This window comes from Humulus lupulus, chromosome X (assembly GCF_963169125.1).
Source record: "Humulus lupulus chromosome X, drHumLupu1.1, whole genome shotgun sequence".
Lineage (NCBI taxonomy): Eukaryota > Viridiplantae > Streptophyta > Magnoliopsida > Rosales > Cannabaceae > Humulus > Humulus lupulus.
In genome coordinates, this window is record NC_084802.1 from 210,192,677 (window position 1) to 210,211,227 (window position 18,551).

General features: G+C 43.7%; 1 protein-coding gene across 1 annotated transcript; it reads left to right on the forward strand.

Annotated features, from left to right (window-relative positions):
• The first annotated feature begins 627 nt into the window (after window positions 1-627).
• On the forward strand, window positions 628-1,912 carry LOC133807202 (thioredoxin-like protein CDSP32, chloroplastic). Its single transcript, XM_062245381.1, has one exon. It carries the CDS (start codon window positions 782-784, stop codon window positions 1,697-1,699), a length of 918 nt encoding a protein of 305 aa, XP_062101365.1. The 5' UTR covers window positions 628-781; the 3' UTR covers window positions 1,700-1,912.
• The last annotated feature ends 16,639 nt before the right edge of the window (window positions 1,913-18,551 follow it).

Below are 18,551 nucleotides of genomic sequence, written 5' to 3' on the forward strand. Positions count from 1 at the left end.
ATGGTAGCGGCGCGCACGATGCTCAGGTGTGTCAGTCATCACCTATGCGCACAAAACTAGGTGCCTCTTAGTGCCCAAACCCAATTATCATGATTGTCTATTATATACTTATGAAAAAGTATTATTATCCAAGGTGGGACTCTTTCCATCATCACACACTTAACACTTCTCAATTTTACAAAATTCGTTCCAACAATTACTCACTCGTTAGGTCAGATATTTGATAAAAATTAATCATGATGTTGCCCATTAGTATTGTTTTTCAATATAATTGAGTCAAATTGTTAACTTCCCTCCACAAAGCGAAAAAGACAACAAAAAAATCTTTTAGTTGATTGAACTGATTTGGGCCTATTTTAACATCTTCCCTAGGCCCAGAAGGCCTTTCCTTCTCATTTCGGGCCCACCACGACCTTCGAATGATATTCCTACTTCCGAGCTGCTTTTAAATCAAATAAATTGTTTAATGAAAGGGAATTTGGATAAAAAAAAGGGCAAGGGGAATGGATTTCGATTTTCTTTTTTTCTAATTTCTTTTTCTTTTTTGGAAAAAAGAAAAATCTTACCTTAACTATAAAAATCCAGTCTAGTTGGAAATTATGAACCACAATCCAAACGAGTGGTTGTGGTGTTTCACCACTTAGATTTCTTCCTGAACAGTTCCAATAAATCTCACTTCTTCCCCAACCTAATCTGATCCTTAATTCTCTCATATTCTCCTCTGCAAGACCCAATTTTTTTTTATAACAGAAATCTTCACAAACCTTTTCTCACTTCATCAATGGCGGCCATCACAAACTTCTTACCAAGAGTAACACCTTCTTCACTCTCCACACTCCACAAAACAACCACTTCATCCAACTCCCTATTTCCAATTTTACCCTTCTCCTCCCTTAAACCCAAACCCCAAACCACAAAACTAATTCCCTCGACTCACCACCGTTCCAACTTCGCCGTTGCCAAGGCCACAGCCGCTCCCGGCACAAAGAAAAAACCCTTAAACGACGAAAAGGTACAAAAAGTCCACAGCATCGAGGAATTCGACGAAGCCCTCAGGGCGGCGAAGAACAAGCTCGTGGTGGTGGAATTCGCCGCCAGCCACAGCCCACAGAGCAGCAACATCTACCCTTTCATGGTCGATCTGAGCCGGACCTGTAGCGACGTCGTTTTCATCCTCGTAATGGGAGACGAATCGGATAAGACGAAGGAGCTCTGCGAGAGAGAGAAGATCGATAAGGTTCCTCACTTCACTTTCTACAAGAGCATGGAGAAGATCCACGAGGAAGAAGCAATCGGTCCCGATATGTTGGTGGGAGACGTGCTATACTACGGTGACAACCACTCGGCTGTGGTGCAGCTGCACTGCCGTGCTGACGTGGAGAAGATAATCGACGACCATAAGATCGATAAGAAGCTGATCGTGCTTGATGTGGGGCTGAAGCATTGTGGACCGTGCGTTAAGGTGTATCCGACGGTTGTTAAGCTGTCTAAGCAGATGGCTGACAGTGTCGTTTTTGCTAGAATGAATGGGGACGAAAACGACAGCTGTATGCAGTTCTTGAAGGATATGGATGTCGTTGAGGTCCCTACTTTCTTGTTTATAAGAGATGGTGAGATTTGTGGGAGGTATGTTGGGTCTGGTAAAGGAGAGCTTATTGGTGAGATTCTTAGATACCAAGGAGTTCGTGTCACTTATTAAAACAAAACAAAAAAATATCATTATATTATATAAATATCTATATATATATATAATGTTTATTAATTAGCTGAAGAAACTTCAAGAAATCAATCGAGTTGATGAATTTTTATTTTTTATGAAATTTCCTTTAAAAGGATCAGACGGGTCTAATTAATTTGCTGTACTATCTGGAATGATTGATATTTATAACTCATACATGAGATTATTAGTTTAGTTTAGTTTATTTTCTTTTCTTTTGCCCTGACTAGACATGAACATTCTATTTGGCTGGCATATATATATACGCTATTGGTGATTTTTGGTAAACCAAACAATTTTTGTGAATTGTGAACGAATTGTCAAAAGCAAGCAAATTGAGAAAACAACAAAGGGATTATAATTGATCGGTCCGAGAATCGAGCCTACGTTCACCACCACCGTTCCCGTTACCGTCAAAATAGTGCTATGCTTTTTCATTATCAGTATTTCCTCTTTAACTCTTGTTGAGCTAATCTGTTATAGGTGAAAGTTACTGTCCTGTTTGGTAATCATAGAAAAAAAAAAAAAAAAAATTTAATTAATTAAAATTTGATAATTAAACATAAAATAGTGTTTGGTAACTCTATTTTTATTTTTTATATTTTTAAATTTTAAACAAAATTTATTAAATTTTGAAAATAAAAAATTTTCACTTTCAAAATTTTTTTAAATTGTTTTCAACTTTAACTTTTTTTTTCTTTTCTTTTTCAAATCACCATCTTATTTTATATTGCTAAACAAAACATAAAAATAAAAGTTATCAAACGCATTTATTATTTTTTATTTTTAAAAACAAAAAACAAAAATAATTATCAAACATATTTTTATTTTCTAAAAATAAAAAACAAAAATAAAAATAATATTTCCATTTTTGTGTTTAAAAAATTTAAAAACAAAAATTTTACCAAACACAACCTACAAATTTGATAATTGTAAATGCTAGCTATTCAATTATGATAACAATCACAGTTGTAATAAGTCCAATAAAATACCTATTTTAATTGTGCTAGAATGCTCAAATGTTTCACACCATTACATGTTGCATGCTTGTACTTTTTGAGACAAGTGAGGTAGTGTGTCTCGTGTTAAACATGCTTTGGCGAGTCTGCCTACTAGCGATGCCGTTCTTTCAAGATAGGGTAAAATTATTCTATAACAATTACTCCTCGTTTCTTTAGGATCGCTTGTTCTGTCTGGATGAACAAACTGTGAGTTCCTTCTTGTGGAAATCATAGTGAATGTCAACTAATGAACTATTTCATTAGTTATAAATGAGTTCATTTAGATAAAGATTGAGCTCGAGCATTGGGAGCTCGTTTGGAAGTAAAGCTCACACTGGGAGCTTGTTGGAAATAAAGCTAGCGCTAAGAGCTTGTTGGAAATAAAACTCGCATTGGGAGCTTGGTAAAAATACAGTTTGCACCTCAGGAGCTCATTGACTCGCTCATCGAGAGCTTGTTAAAAATAAAGCTCGCGCTTGGGGAGCTTATTGAGCTCGCACAATGGGAGTATTTTGAGCTCACGTCTTGGTAGCTCTTTCTTTATTATTATTGTTATTTATTTACATAAATGCTTGTGCTTTTAAGCGATCTTCATGCATTGGGGTCATTCATTTGGGAGGTCTTTAAAAGTTGGGCTTGTGGAGTTGGGAAATCTTCAAGAGTTGCCTATTTTAATTATGCTTTAATTATACGTTTTGAGATAGGCGAGGTGGTTGATTCTTTCATGTCAAACATGTTTTGGCGAGTCTGCCTACTAGCGATGTCGTTCTCACAAGATAAGGTAAGATTACCCTATAACAATTACTCCCAGTTCTTCATGATTGCTTTTTTTCGGAGAACTAAATGTGAAACTCTTCTTGTGGAAATAACAGTGAATGCCAACTATTTCATTAGTTATAAATAAGTTCATTTAGATATAGATCGAGCTCACGCATTGGGAGCTCGTTAAAATAGAGCTCATGCGTTGGGAGCTTTATAACTTGCGCATTGGGAGCTCGTTTGGAAATAGAGCTTTCGCTAGGAGCTTGTTAAAAATAAAGCTCACGCCTCAAGAGCTCGTTGTCTTGCGCATTGGGAGCTTGTTAAGTTGGGCTTGTGGAGTTGGGAAAACTACAAGCGTTAGACTTGCCAACTTATTGAAAAGCAAGGTTGGGCCAGTTTATGTAGTCCACTTCTACTCCCAAGTTGAATAAATTAGGCCCACTTACAACTTGTAACGTGATCACCATTAATGATCGTTTATCATGAATTGTGTGATCTCCATTGATGTCCAAGTTCACGACTCTGAGACCTGTGTTCGATTCTTAGTTGGTGCATATGTGCTCTAGTGCCTTTATGATTTAATTTTGGTTTGGTACTTGGTGGTAAACTTTCTTTGATCTTTACACTCGGTTCGGGCTCCAGGATTGACTGGTATAATTCTTCCTTGCATCTCAGCATTCTCGTTTCGTTCAACCTTTTCAATTTGAATTGCGTCCAGTCGTGATGATAAGCAATTGATCTCATTCTCCATCTCTTCAACCTTTGTGTTATAGGGTAATTTTACCCTATTTTGCATTAACAACATCGCTGGTAGGTAGACTCGCCAAACTTGACTAATCAATTTGGTAATGTTAACCTACAATTCTATGAGTGGGTGAACTCAACAGTAGGACGAACCACTATAATCTCTTGTGTTATTTACTCTACTTGCTTTATACAATTCTTTTACAATTCACAAAAATTGTTCAATTGACCAAAAATCACCAACAACAAGATCTATAAGGACACGATTGTTCCTAAGGATAAACACACGAGATTGAATAATTGTGTATAATCTCATGTTTGGGCCAAACTTGGGCTTTTCAGAAGATGGAACATAATTGTCTTCTTTTCGGTAGCCCATCACTTGAGAACTCCAAATTTAAGCGTGCTTGACCTGGAGTAGTCTCATGATGGGTGACCTCCTAGGAAGTTTTCCTAGGAAGCGTGCGAGTGAGGACAAAGCACACTGGAAAGACTCGTGTTGGTTTGTAGGGCCAGTCTTCATTCCAGGAAGCAACCATAGTGACGTGGGGCGTTACAAATGGTATAAGAGCCTTGACCCCTCTGGAAGTGTGGTCGACGAGGACGTCGGACCCCTAAGGGGGGTGATTGTGACAGTTAGTATCCTGTGATTCGTAGGGGGAAAGACCAGGTAAAAGCTGTGCAATCCCACATCGCCTGGGGAAGGTCAAGTGTGATGATTCTAAGTCTGTGTAAGTATGGGACTGCACAGTTGAAGATGGATTAAATGGATTAATGAGTACTACCTATGCCAACAAGATGCATCTTCTTTTTGGTAGCCCATCACTTGAGAACTCCAAAGTTAAGCGTGCTTGACCTGGAGTAGCCTCATGATGGGTGACCTCCTGGGAAGTTTTCTCAAGAAGCGTGCGAGTGAGGACAAAACACGCTGAAAAGACTCGTGTTGGTTTGTAGGGCCAGTTGTCATTCCAGGAAGCAGCCATAGTGACGTGGGGCGTTACAGTAACATCCTTGCTCTTTAGGAGATGGTACTTGCCATGAAGACCACTCTTGTAGCCCAAGGGTTGCGAGCGGACCTCCACGGCAATGCACCAGCTGGGCACCCAACAGGTGTGCCACCTATGCACCCTGTTGGAGTGCTGCCTGTCGACACAGCTGAGGTGCCTCTCGAACACCTGACTGCCGAGGTGCAGGATTCGCCAGCTGGGGTGCCCAACGGGCACCCAGTAGGAGTTGGAGCCTCAGCGCAACCACAAGACCATGGTAAAGGAAAGGCCAATGATGACCCTACTTCAAAGCATAAGAGGGCCCGTCAAGAGCCCGAGGGCTACCCGGTACCACAGAAAATTGATAAGGGCAATGGGGCAAGGACCCGAGGACATCGCCAGGTAGACAACGCCTATGGAGCTCGGGGCCCTCTGCCCTAACGCGCTCATACAGACTGCGCAAGGCCCGGAGCTAGTATCCCTTCGAAACCTAACCAGCCCCACAGAAATAATCACTCGAGTTTTGCCCCATAGAGTCAGAAATGGGGCATCAACATTTCGGTAAACAAAAACGACTCCGATGGAGAAACAGAGGTGGCCCGCACGGAAAATAACAGTGCGTTCCGAGGACAATTCGACCTACGAGACAACCTCAATGCTCAAAGGTGTAATAAGGCCAGAGTACGTGAGCCTGCTAGTATAGGCCCATCAGATCTTCGAGACAATCTCAACGCTCAGAGACGGGATTGCCCGGCGCAGAGCATCAATAGGGATCGCGACCCTCTTCGAGCCAAATTAGAAAGTCTTAAGCAAATAATGCTTCGAATGGCCAGGCGACAAGGCCACGAGTCTGACTTGGAAGATGAGGAGGTGGAGCCATATGCTCCTCACCTCGTCGAGGCCCCACTACCTCTCAGATTCAAGATGCCATCCATACCAGCTTATGATGGTGGTTGGGATCCCACGGACCATTTGTACAAATTTAATAGGCTAATAATTTCAGTGCATCATGTCTCCGATGATGAAAAATGTCACGTGTTCCCCCTCACCCTGACAGGACCAGCAGATGAATGGTTTAAGAAGCTCTGACTTGGGTCCATTCAAACATGGCAACAGTTGTCATCTGCCTTCCGAAGACAGTTCATAAGGGTCCAAAAATTGAGCTTTGAGGTCAAAGCCTTGGCCAATATCAAGCAAGGGTCGTTCGAGTCCCTTAAGGCCCACATCAAACGCTTCAAAGAAGAAGCAGCAAGAACTAAAAGGGTCGATGATGGGCAGCAACTGATGGCATTGCAGGCTGGCATCTGCGTAGGATCCCCACTCTGGGATGACCTCCAATGAAGGAGATGTTGGCATCTCGACGACTTCATTTGTCGGGCTCAAGAATAAATCAGCTGGGAAGACGCCTAGATCAGGGCGTTCGGAGCGTCCGCCCTTTTCCCTGCCTCGAACCAAGCTCCCGGTCCTATGGCCTCGGGGATCCAATACTCCCCCTATGTTCACCTTCAACAGTGGTCGTTGGGATCCCAACCTGGCCAGAGCGCCACCTCTTTCAATTATAGCACCATGTCTGCTTCTGAATTTGGCATGTCTCCGGCAGTGTTCGGGGCAACGCCCATCCGATATAGCGCTTTTCATCCTGCATTTAGTGCTGGAGTTGTCACCCCATCCTAGCCGGCTGAATCCAGTCGAGCTCCCAATGGCCCAAGGAGTGGAGGGAAAGGCAAGGGCCACAAAGCTATGGGAAGCGGGATCGTACAACTCGAGAAGGGAGTAATATCAGGGGAGAAGTATGTCTCGCAATATTCCAAATATACTGATAGAGAACATCTTCGTGGCCATGACACAACATGTACATTACAAAAAGCCACAACCCATTCGAAGAGATAGGGATAAACGAGACCCTAGCAAATTTTGTCGTTTCCACAACGACATGGGGCATCACATTAACGGGTGACGCCAGCTCAAGGACGAGATTGAGAATCTCATCAAGTTGGGACACCTCCATCAGCATGCTAAGGGTGCCGCGTTCAACACAACCACTCGTGGCCGGATCCATGGTCCCACCTGCCGCACATCAGGTCTTGACTGTGACTCCTATAGGTTCCTCGCACCCAGCAGCCCAAAGACCTCCTCCCGTAAATGGGCGAGTCGAAACCATATCAGGAGGGCCTCACCTAGGGTCTCCTCACGAAGCTCGCAGAACAGATATGTGCAAGCTTTGAACCACGAAGATGAGATAATGGCTTTGACCCAATTGCCTGCCCAAATGTCACGAATGATGTTCTCTGAAGACGATGCTCAGAGAGTGCATTTCCTGCATCACGATCCGTTGGTGATTGAAATCCAAGTATCCAACAAGATGGTGGCTCAGATTCTGGTAGACAACAGGAGTTCAGTGAATATCCTGTTTAAATCAGCCTTCGAGAAGATAGGGCTGACTACGGCAGACCTGTCCCCGTGCGCCTTGACACTTTATGGGTTCTCAAGAGAGGCCCTCATCCCGATGGGGCAGATAAAGCTCCCAGTAATGCTCAGAGAGGTACCTGGCCAGGCCTTTTAAGTACTGCACATTCGTAGAGGTGGATTGTCTCTCGACATACAATGCCATTTTGGGACGGCCAGCAATAGTGGATTTCAGAGCAGTCACTTCTATCTGCCATCTGTGCATGAAATTCTCCACGGATGCGAGAATTGGCACAGTCCGTGGTGACCAAAAGGAAGCGAGACGATGCTATAATGTCTCCCTCAAGGCTCCCGTAATGATGGTAAGGGAGGAACCCCCCGAGATCTTCAAGACGCCAGAGGTACAGGCTACGCAGGACTCGGGGCCTGACAAGTTAGACCCAAGGGTTCAAGAGGAGAGGTCCATCGAATCAATAGAGGAAATAGAGGAAGTGGTTCTAGATACCTCCACCCCCGATAGGAAGGTAAAAGTTGGGGGAGATTTGAAAACGGAGGTTCAAGAAGCGTTAGTGGTCTTCCTCCGAGAAAACCAAGATGTCTTTGCATGGTCACATTCTGACATGACTGGCATTGATCCAAACTTCATATGCCATGCCTTGAATGCCGACCCTAGCTTCGCTCCCGTCCAGCAGAAGCAACAAACGTTTGATCAAACCCGGAAAGAGGCCCTCAAGGCCGAGGTAGACAAACTCCTCTCCAATGGGTTTATCCGAGAAGCCCAGTACCCCAGGTGGCTGTCCAATCTTGTCCTTGTGCCAATTCGAATGGCACTTACAGGACAAGCATAGATTTTTTGGACCTTAACAAGGCCTATATGAAGGATTGTTTTCCACTCCCCAGGATAGATCAGATGGTCGATGCCGCCTCCAGTACGAGTTGCTGTCATTTATGGACGCAAACTCGGGATATAACAAAATATCCACGCATGTCGCTGATTAGGAGCACACTAGCTTTCGAATCGACAAGGGTGTATATTTTTACATCGTGATGCCTTTTGGGTTGAAGAACACCGGTGCCACTTACCAAATGCTGGTCAATAGAATGTTCAAGAACTAGTTGGGCAGAACATGGAGGTCTATGTGGACGATATGTTGGTTAAGTCCTAGATCGCCCCAGATCATGTAAATGACCTGGCTGAGGTCTTTGCGGTGCTCCGTCGGTTCGGAATGAAGCTCAACCCTCAGAAGTGCACATTTGGGGTAGCTTCCGGAAAATTTTTGGGCTTCATCGTAAGTGCTCGGGCGATTGAGGCGAATCTCGAAAAAATCAAGGCTTTAATCGAAATGCCTTCTCCCCAGAAGCATAAAGATGTTTAGAGCCTGACAGAGAGGATTGCAGCCTTGAGCCGTTTTGTTTCCAAGGCAATAGATAAGTGCGTCCCTTTCTTCAATATTCTTCGAGGGAGTCAGAGATTTGCATGGACAGAAGAGTGCGAACGAGCATTCCAACAGCTCAAGGCACACATGGAAAACCCTCTGATACTGTCCAAGCCAGTAGACGAAGAACCCTTCCTACTCTACATGGTTGTGTCAGAAGACGTCGTTAGTGCCACGCTAGTTAGGGAGGAAGGCTGCATTCAGTACCCCGTCTATTACATCAACAAGAGGCTCCTAAGAGCAGAGTCTAGGTACCTACTGATGGAGAAGCTAACCTTCTGCTTGATGGTGGCCTCTCATAAGCTAAGACCTTACTTCCAGGCACACCCAATTAAGGTCCTAACCAACCACCTGCTCAGACAAGTCCTTCAGAAGCCTGAGTCATCGGGGAGGCTCTTGAAATGGTCAGTGGAATTAAGTCATTTTGACATTACGTACCTCTCGAGGACTGCCATAAAATGACAAGCACTTGCCAATTTCATCATCGAGTGTACCGGGAATCAGGAGAGTCGGACCAGTGTGGAAGTTGTTTGTAGATGGATCTTCAAATGAGAATGGTGCAATGGCGGGACTTATTTTGGTCTCCCCCGAGGGGCATAGAGTGCATAGTGCTCTCCGCTTCGGATTTAGCGCATCTAATAATGAAGCAGAATATGAAGCCTTAATCCCTGGACTTCGCGTGGCACTAGAACTCAAGGCTGAAGGACTCGAGATATTTAGCGATTCCTAACTCGTGGTAAACCAAATTCTCAGAGAGTACCAGGCCTGGGCACAAAAATGGCAGTATACTTGGCAAAGGCTCAAGAAATGCTGCACAACTTCCGAAAATTCACTATTCAGCAAGTGTCGAGAGAGCAGAATTCCAATGTGGACACCCTGGCAAAGCTGGCTACAACCAAAGACGTTGAATTAATCAGCGTTGTCCCCATTGACTACTTGGATTCTTCGAGTATCGTGGCTCCAGAAGAAGTGGAAACAATACAACCCCAAGATGGGTGGATGGAGCCGATAACTAAATACCTCATCTCTGGGGAGGTGCCCCAGGACAAGAAGGCAGCCCGGAAGTTGCTGTACCAAGCGTCGAGGTATATAATTATGGATAATAGGCTTTACAGGCGAGGCTATTCATTGCCCTTGCTTTGGTGCGTGTCCAGGCAAGAAGCTAGTACAATACTGCGAGAGGTGATCACGCCGGGGGGAAAAGCCTCCCCAAGAAGATATTAAGACAAAGATATTTCTGGCCCACTATGAATGCAGAGGCGATGGATTACGTTAAAAGATTTGACAAATGCCAGCGTTTCACTAACATCCCTCGAGCACCTCCAAATGAGCTTACTCAAATGACTAGTTCATGGCCTTTTTCCGTTTGGGGGATTGACCTTATCGGGTCTCTGCCTACAGGGAAATGAGGGGTGAAATACGCCATAGTGTTCGTCGACTACTTCACGAATTGGGTTAAGGCTGAGCCTCTCGCCACGATTACATCCAAGAAGGCCTTGGAATTCGTCATAAAAGATATCATTTGCCGGTATGGGCTTCCGAGGAAAATAGTCTCCTACAACGGATTGCGGTTTGATAGCGAAGTATTCACCGACTTCTGTCAACAGCATGGTGTCATCAAGAGCTTTTCTTTCGTAGCTATAATGCCCTGATTACTCCAAGACCGTTACTGTGAACTTTGAACCGTGCTTAACTCTCTAATCGAGTTCTTTGGTTATAAATGTGCATCTAGGTGTCATTAATAGGTTAAGGTGAAAAACCAATTAAAAGGAAAAAATATATTTTATATAAACATAAAACTGTTCATGGGCCTGTAAAAACGTTTACAAGTTATTTACAATCCAAAATGGTCATTACAGTTTAAAATTTGCAACTTGTCGACCTAAGCGGCAAAAATAAGGTAAGCCCCCTAGTTCCTTTGAGAAACTCCTTGGCCGTGGTGGTCAAGCGGCCGCATATGTACACATCACCACCTAAGCTCTCCACTCAAGGCTGGGTGAGCTTTTCTTTCCCTTTCCTACACCACATAGCACCCATGAGCCAAAGCCCAGCAAGAAAACTCATTACTGCATATAAATATTATCAAATGATGATCATTATAATCATACAGAGCTTATAGCCCTGAACAGATGAGTGAATATCACTTTGTGTTTCCATTAACCATGATGGAGCGTATAGCTCTAATCAGATGAGTGATTTAACACTTCAGGTTCTAGTAAGCCTTAATGAATGACTAGCGAGCAAGTCACTACGGGGCTCTGCACCCACAACCATGTGACAATCTAGTCATCTGGACCTTCTGGCCCTGGCACCAATCAAATGAGTGACTGTTGGTTAAGTCACTTCGGGCTCAGCACCCATAGCCATGTGAGGAAGTAGTCACCTGGGCCCTCTGGCTCTGGCTCTAAGTGACTAGCCATAGGATAGACAAGCGCTTTTAGTTTTCATCGAACTTGAGGTCAGTCCGGCATTAATGCTCATTTGAGTCATTCAATGCAGATGTCGATTAGATCTAATCTTTTTCAGCTTGTGTTAAACACGCTAAGACCGTTCTTGACTTTTTAGTCAATACCATGTGACCAGTGCTCAGTACTACTGCCGAACTTGACTAATGAGTCACAACTTCATAGCTAATGCTGACACCATTGGCAATTCTGACTATTTAGTCAATGCCATGCACAAATGAGCAAGATTTTCTAAGCATTCGATATGCAATCAATTTCCACATTTAAACACTTAACACGCCTCATGAATAACCATACATGTCACATATGGGGTGCAGTTTTCTTACCTCTGGTTCGAGCGAGAATTAATAAAAGAACGACCCTTGAGAACGATCAACCTTTTAGTTCCTTGACGATCACCTGGTCATAACCAATTATGGGATTCCATCAATAAAATGAAGAACAAAGGTCCCCGAACCAAAACCTAACCTCCAGGACATCGAATCCTACTAAATCGGGTAGTAGGAACGATCCCAAGGCCTAAGGTTTGAATCCCCAAGCCAAAAACACACTTTTGGCAAAAATGCCACTAAGGGTCGCGGCCCTACCTCACCATGCCGTGGCTTGCCTCCTCAACCAGAAGCGGCCACATACTCATTCCCCAACATGGGTCGCGGCCCTCCTTCTCCATGTCGTGGCCCAATGACCCAGCAGCTTCTCCCTTCCTCTTCAATGAGCTTGGACCGCAGCGCTCTAGAACAAAGCCGCGACCCCACCTGAAACTCAATAAAAAACCCCTGTTTTTCCCCTTCAAACTCATTTCAAAGCCCCATAAAATCTCTCCCAATATAACAAAGCAAAGCCACCAACTATTACCACAACTTATCTACCATATAAGCATCAAAACCTAAGCCTTACACCAATCAAAACTTCATTAAATTCCCCATTTTAATGATCAAAACTCCAAACCTTAAAAACAACACAAAAATAGGGCAAGGAACTATAAAATGGAACTAAAACCTTACCTTAAGCTCAGGTTAAATCCTCTTCAATGGCTGAACATTGGCCTAAGACCTCAAGCTTCAATCTCCAAGTTTGAATCCCCAAACTTGCTTCAAAATTCAAAGGAAGGAGAGGAGAAAGACGATGATCATGAGGGTGATAGACAAAGCTCTGTTTTGGCTAACCTTCCACAGCCTTAGCTTAAATATAGCCTAGGTCAAATGACCAAAATACCCCCCATACTAAATTCATCATTTAACAGCCCCCAAGGGCAAAACCGTCCTTTCCCGCCTATCTCGTTAATCATAATTAACACTCTCCAATTCCCGTTATTCTCAAATACTAATAAAACCATATCCCATTACCCTTTAATTCTCGGTAATGCTCTAATCATCAAATCACCCCGAGCCCCGAATTCAACCCAGTTATGACCAAACCGATAACTTGTTACTCATAGATCGTCTTATGCCGAATGGCTCGAAAAAATCCACATTATTATGTGGCCTAAACAATGATTCACCAACATGCATGAAAATACACAATCACACCCTCAACGGGCTAAATTACCAAAATGCCCCTATAATGAAATGTGGACCCATATGCATGCATTTAACATCATATTATAACACAATTCACATAAACATGCACGTAATCATTTAATGGCATAATGAATCAATTATGGCCCTCTCGACCTAATAATCCAACCATTAAACCGCATTAGGAATTTTAGGGCATTACAGTAGCCCATCCATAGGCCAACGACCAAGTGGAAGCAGTAAACAAGACGCCCAAGTCCACTCTGAAGAAAAGGCTGGAGCTTGGCCCGAGGAGTTTCCCAGGGCATTGTGGAGATATCGTACTACTTCTCGGACCTCCACCAGCCATTCTCCCTTCTCGCTGGCCTATGGGTAGGAGGCTATGCTCACAGTTGAAGCAACAATCTCCACGCACCGACAGGATACGTATGATCCAACCACGAACCATGCCTTACTTCGGGAGTCCCTGGACCTCGTGGAGGAACTACGCGAAGCTTCTCAGCTACGAGTAGCATCCTACCAACAGATGGTGGCCAGGTATAACTCCAAAGTGAGGGACCATAAAGTTTGGGGTCGGAGACCTGGTGTTGTGAAGAGTCTTCTTAGCCACCCGAGATCCTGGTGCAGGAGTCCTGGGACCCAACTGGGAGGGCCCATACCAAGTCGAGAGCATTATATGTCCAGAAAGATATAAATTAGCTCGACTTAGTGGGGAGCTAATTCCGCACGCCTGGAATGCCGAGCATCTTCGCCGGTAATACCAGTAATATCTGCAACAAACATTTCTTATTTCTATAATACCACTGTAGCCTTTGGGCACATATAATGGAAACCTTGTATATAGTAAAACACGCTAAGAAATCTGTTTATTTTGCCTATGTCTTTTTCTTTAGCTTCCGTTAAATTTTTATTAATGTTGTGTCCAGAGCACCCTCTTCCGAACAAGTGACCGCAGACCAGTCTTCGATCACTTGGGGGGCATGGAGCTAGGGTAGCACTGCACCACGCAAGGGACGACCTAGGAAACTAAACTTTTATCTAGCCAAGAGTTTTAGGCCTAGTGTCGCCATCCCAAAAATAGAAAGTCTTAGGGAACTAACCAAGTCTGGCCTAGAAAGTAGCTTGTTCTGGGCAGATCTAAGCTTAGTACCTAATAGCTAGATAACCCAAGTAGCGCGAGAACATACCGGTCATCTCCTGCAGACACCGAGCCCAAGGAGCTTTAACCATGTCTATTGATCTCGAGATGCGAACGAAAGTCCAAGTACCTATACTTGGCCTCGAGAAATCTGTGTTATAGGGAGCTTGGCTAGTCGACGAGCGAAGCACCCTTAGTATCGATGTATCCCATATTTGGAAAAGTAGGGATAACAGTCAGGAATTTAGGTTACCTCCCGAGGACAGAGCGACTCAGAGAGAAATAATCAAATTGTAATATGTACGATGCACATGCGGCCTATGCCTGGGCCTCTCCATAACCTCACCTCTCGAGAACACAGCCTAGGAGATAGGTATGCACTCGGGGGCAGTGTTGAAACCCTCGGCCTCTTGAGTAGGGCACACTCGGGGCCAGCTGTTTTTGCATACCAAAACCCCTGAAAGCCTGAATCTTTGGGGTGTAGGGACATAAGGCAACAAGTAAAGACCTGTAGTAAATCTCTCGTCAAAGTCACTTCTAGAAGTACGAACCTACCAGAGACTAAACGCGGAGACCAGGTATTTGAAATGATTTGATGTAATGCCCCAAAATCCCTAATAAGGTTTAGGACCTTGATTAGGAGGCCAGGAGGGCCATAATTGATTTATTACATTATTAAGTGATCATATGCATGTTTATGTGAATTATATTATAATATGATGTTAAATGCATGCATGTGGGTCCACATTTCGTTACAGGGGTGTTTTGGTAATTTGGCCCGTTGAAGGCGTAATTGTATATTTGTATCCATGCATGTCGGTGACATATTGTTGAGACCACATTATAATGTGGATTTGTTCGAGCTATTCGGCATGAGGCGATCATGGAATATTAATTAGCGGTTTAGTCATAACAGGTTTAAGTTCGGGGCTCGGGATGAGTCTCGGGGTGTTTTTAATGATTAGAGCGTTGCTGGGAATAAAAGGGTAATGGGATATGAGTTATTGGTGTTTTAGAATATTGAGAATAGCGGGAATTGGAGAGCGTTAATTATGATTAACGAGATAGGTGGAAAATACCAATTTTTCCCTTGGGAGCCTTTAGAAACCGTTAATTGACCTAGGAGTATTTTGGTCTTTTCACCCCTAGGATAGATATCAGCCATTAAGGCTGTAGAAGCTTGTTAAAAACAAAGCATCTCTTCCTCTTCTCCCGTACCTCTTTTTCCTTCTTTTTCTCTTTGAATTTTCAAGCTCTTCTTAAGGATCCAAGCCAAGGAACCAAGTTGGGATAAGCTAGGGTTATGCTCCACCATTGAAGAGGGTGTGTTGCTGAGATTGAGGTGAGTTTTTAGCCATTAGAATTCTTGCTTTTGCTCTGTTTTCTTAGTTAAGTTTCAGCTTTTGAGTTAGAAAGTTGGGAATTGATTGGGGTTTTGGCTTGGGTTCTTGTGGTTGTGATGCTTGGGGCATGTGAGGATGGTTTTTGGGTTCATTTGGCATCAAAATTGGGGTTTGGAAGCATTGGAATTGAGTTAGAATTGAAGGAGTCGAAGAAGGAGGTTTCAGGGGAGCATCAGTCTGGGGGTAACGCTACAGAGCCCATCAGAGGGCGCTGTAGCGCTACACAGGGCTTTGCTGGGCGGTTTGGGGGTTCTGAGTATAGCGCTGAGGTGCTATTGAGCAGTGCTGTAGCACTACTCTGTTTCTCAAGAATCCTATTTTGAGTGTTTTTAAGGGTTTTTGGCTCGGGGTTTCAATCCTTAAGGCCTGGGATCAAATCTACTCACTGTGTGGGTACATTTCGGGGTCCCGAGAGTGGGGTTTAGATAAAGACCCTATTATTGTTGATTTTCATTAATTGGAGGTTATATTTGGTTATGACTAGGTGATCGCTAAAGGATTAAAGTATCGATCGTTCTTAAGGGTCGTTCTTGTTCTAATTCTCGCTCGAACCAAAGGTAAGAAAACTGCACCCCATAAGTGACATGCATGGTTATTGTTGAGTCTAGTTTTGTCATGTTTAAGTGATATTTTAAGTAGCCTTTTATCTCATTTTTCTTTCATTTAGTGCGGTTTTATGCTTTGTTTGGTTGCCTTCGTTAATATCAGGAAGAATCGAGTACTTGGAGGAAAATGTCAAAAAAAGGGAAGAAATATCCAAGTTTTTCAACATATTCCAAGAAAGGATGAATCTCAACATGATTTGGAAGTGTTGATGAATTTTTGGGATAAAATCTTGAAAAATTGAGAAATCCCTTAAGAGCCACGGCATGGACAAAGTGGAGCCGCGGCTAGCTGGTGAAACAGAACCACTGTTTTGAAGGGGAAACACGAGCCGCAGCATGGCTAGAGAGGGCCACGGCATGGATAGGCCTCAACCCAGAAATCTTACACACGGGTCGCGGCATGGCTGACAAGGGCCGCGGCATGGAGAGAACAAAATGCCCAGAATTTTAGACATGGGCCGCGGCATGGTGCATGTAATGCCGCGACCCGCCTCTTTTAAAAATTGAATCCTAGGTTTTTATAAGGCGAAAAAGAGAGAAGAGAGAGGCATGTGCGAATCTAGAGGGGAATTTGGGCTTGAAGGCAGAAGGCTTGGAGTATTCAACATACATGTTTTTCTTATACTTTCTGATGTTATCTTTATTTTTCTCTGTGATTAGTATCGTGATTATGAACTAATTTTCTGTTTAGGATTTTTAATTGAATCACTTGAATCCCTACTATGAACTAATGCAATTTCAATGTTCTTCTTCTTCATTCTTCTTCAATTCCATATAGCCTGTGCTTAATGATTGATTATCGATTGGCCATCTATAATCATTTTATATATGTTTTTAAATCAAAATCTGAGAAGTGAGGTTTGAAACTGCTGTGGTTATATTGGACATAATTGTAATTTGGAACGAAGGTATCCATTTTTGTAACGCCCTGGCTACCCCAGAACAGTTACGGTGAACCAGAAATTTGACTCGTTACCCGAGTCCTTTGGTTAAAAACGTGATCTAAGTGTTATTACCAAGTTAAGGTGAAAACCAGTAAAAGGAAAGGGTACATTTTATTAAGTAAAAAAACTGCTCATGAGCCTTTTTAAAACGTTTACAAGTAGTTCATGTTACAAAAGAGTTGCTACAGTTCATATATACAATCCCCGCCGGCCTAAGCGGCAAAAATAGGGTAAACCCCTAGTCCCTCTGAGAACTCCTTGACCGTGGCAGTCAAACGGCCCTGTATGTACATTACATCGCCCAAGCTCTCCACTCAAGGCTGGCCAAGTTTTTCCTTTCCTTTACCTGCACCACATAGCACCCATGAGCCAAGGCCCAGCAAGAAAACATAATAGAACATGATATAATATCAACAACGATCATAGTAACCATTCAGGACTATCAGTCCAACAAATAGGTGACAATAGCCAACAGTCACAATAACGAGCGTCGCTCCCTCTAGCCATGTGACGATAGGGTCACCAGGGCTTAACGGTTAAGTGATTCTTTCGTATGTTCGATCAGGACAGGTGCATGGTGATTAGTCACCAACATAACCTTCCTCACGACTCTAGAGTCGAAGCTATGGACAACGTCCCTTAGCCACGTGACAAACGGTCACCGGGGTCATATACCTTGGCTATAGTCTTCTGGTCGTAGACCAGAAAAGCGCTTATAAGTTCATCGACCTTAGGGCCAGTCCCGCATTAATGCCATAGAGCCATTCAATGCGTGATCATCGACTTTAGAGTCGGTCCCTGACTAGTCAGTGTCTTAAACAGGTAATCAGCATTCATTAACCTTTAATATGAAATCCACGTTCATATATCTCAACCAACACGCCTCAATATCAAACCATGCATGTCATATACCTGTACAGGGTGCAACTGTAACCATACACTGTTTTCTTACCTCAAGTTCGAGCGAGAAGTATGATAAAGACGACCCCTGAGAACGATCGGTCTTTTAGTTCCTTAGCGGTTACCTAATCACAACCAATTATAACCTCCATTAATGAGAATCCACAATAATAGGGTCTTAACCCAAGCACCACCCTCGGGACCTCGAAACATGCCCACACGGTGAGTAGAATCGATCCCGGGCCTTAAGGATTGAAACCCCAAGTCAAAAACCCTTAAAAACACTCAAAACGGGGTTTGGAAGGAACAGGGTAGCGCTACAGCGCTCAACCCCTAGCGCCACAGCGCTATACTCAGAAACTCCCAAGCACCAGAAAGCCTCCTGAGGAGCGCTATAGCGCCCTAGGGTGGGCGCTGTAGCGCTACCTCCAGCCCAAAACCTCCCTGAACCGACCTTCTTCATCTCCTTCGTTTCTAACTCGATTCCCAAGCTTCCAAAGCCTATTCTTGATGCCAAATGGACCCAA

Bases quoted from the DNA above. Each gene is read 5' to 3' on its own strand.
- LOC133807202 (XM_062245381.1), top strand. From the start codon at position 782: ATGGCGGCCATCACAAACTTCTTACCAAGAGTAACACCTTCTTCACTC.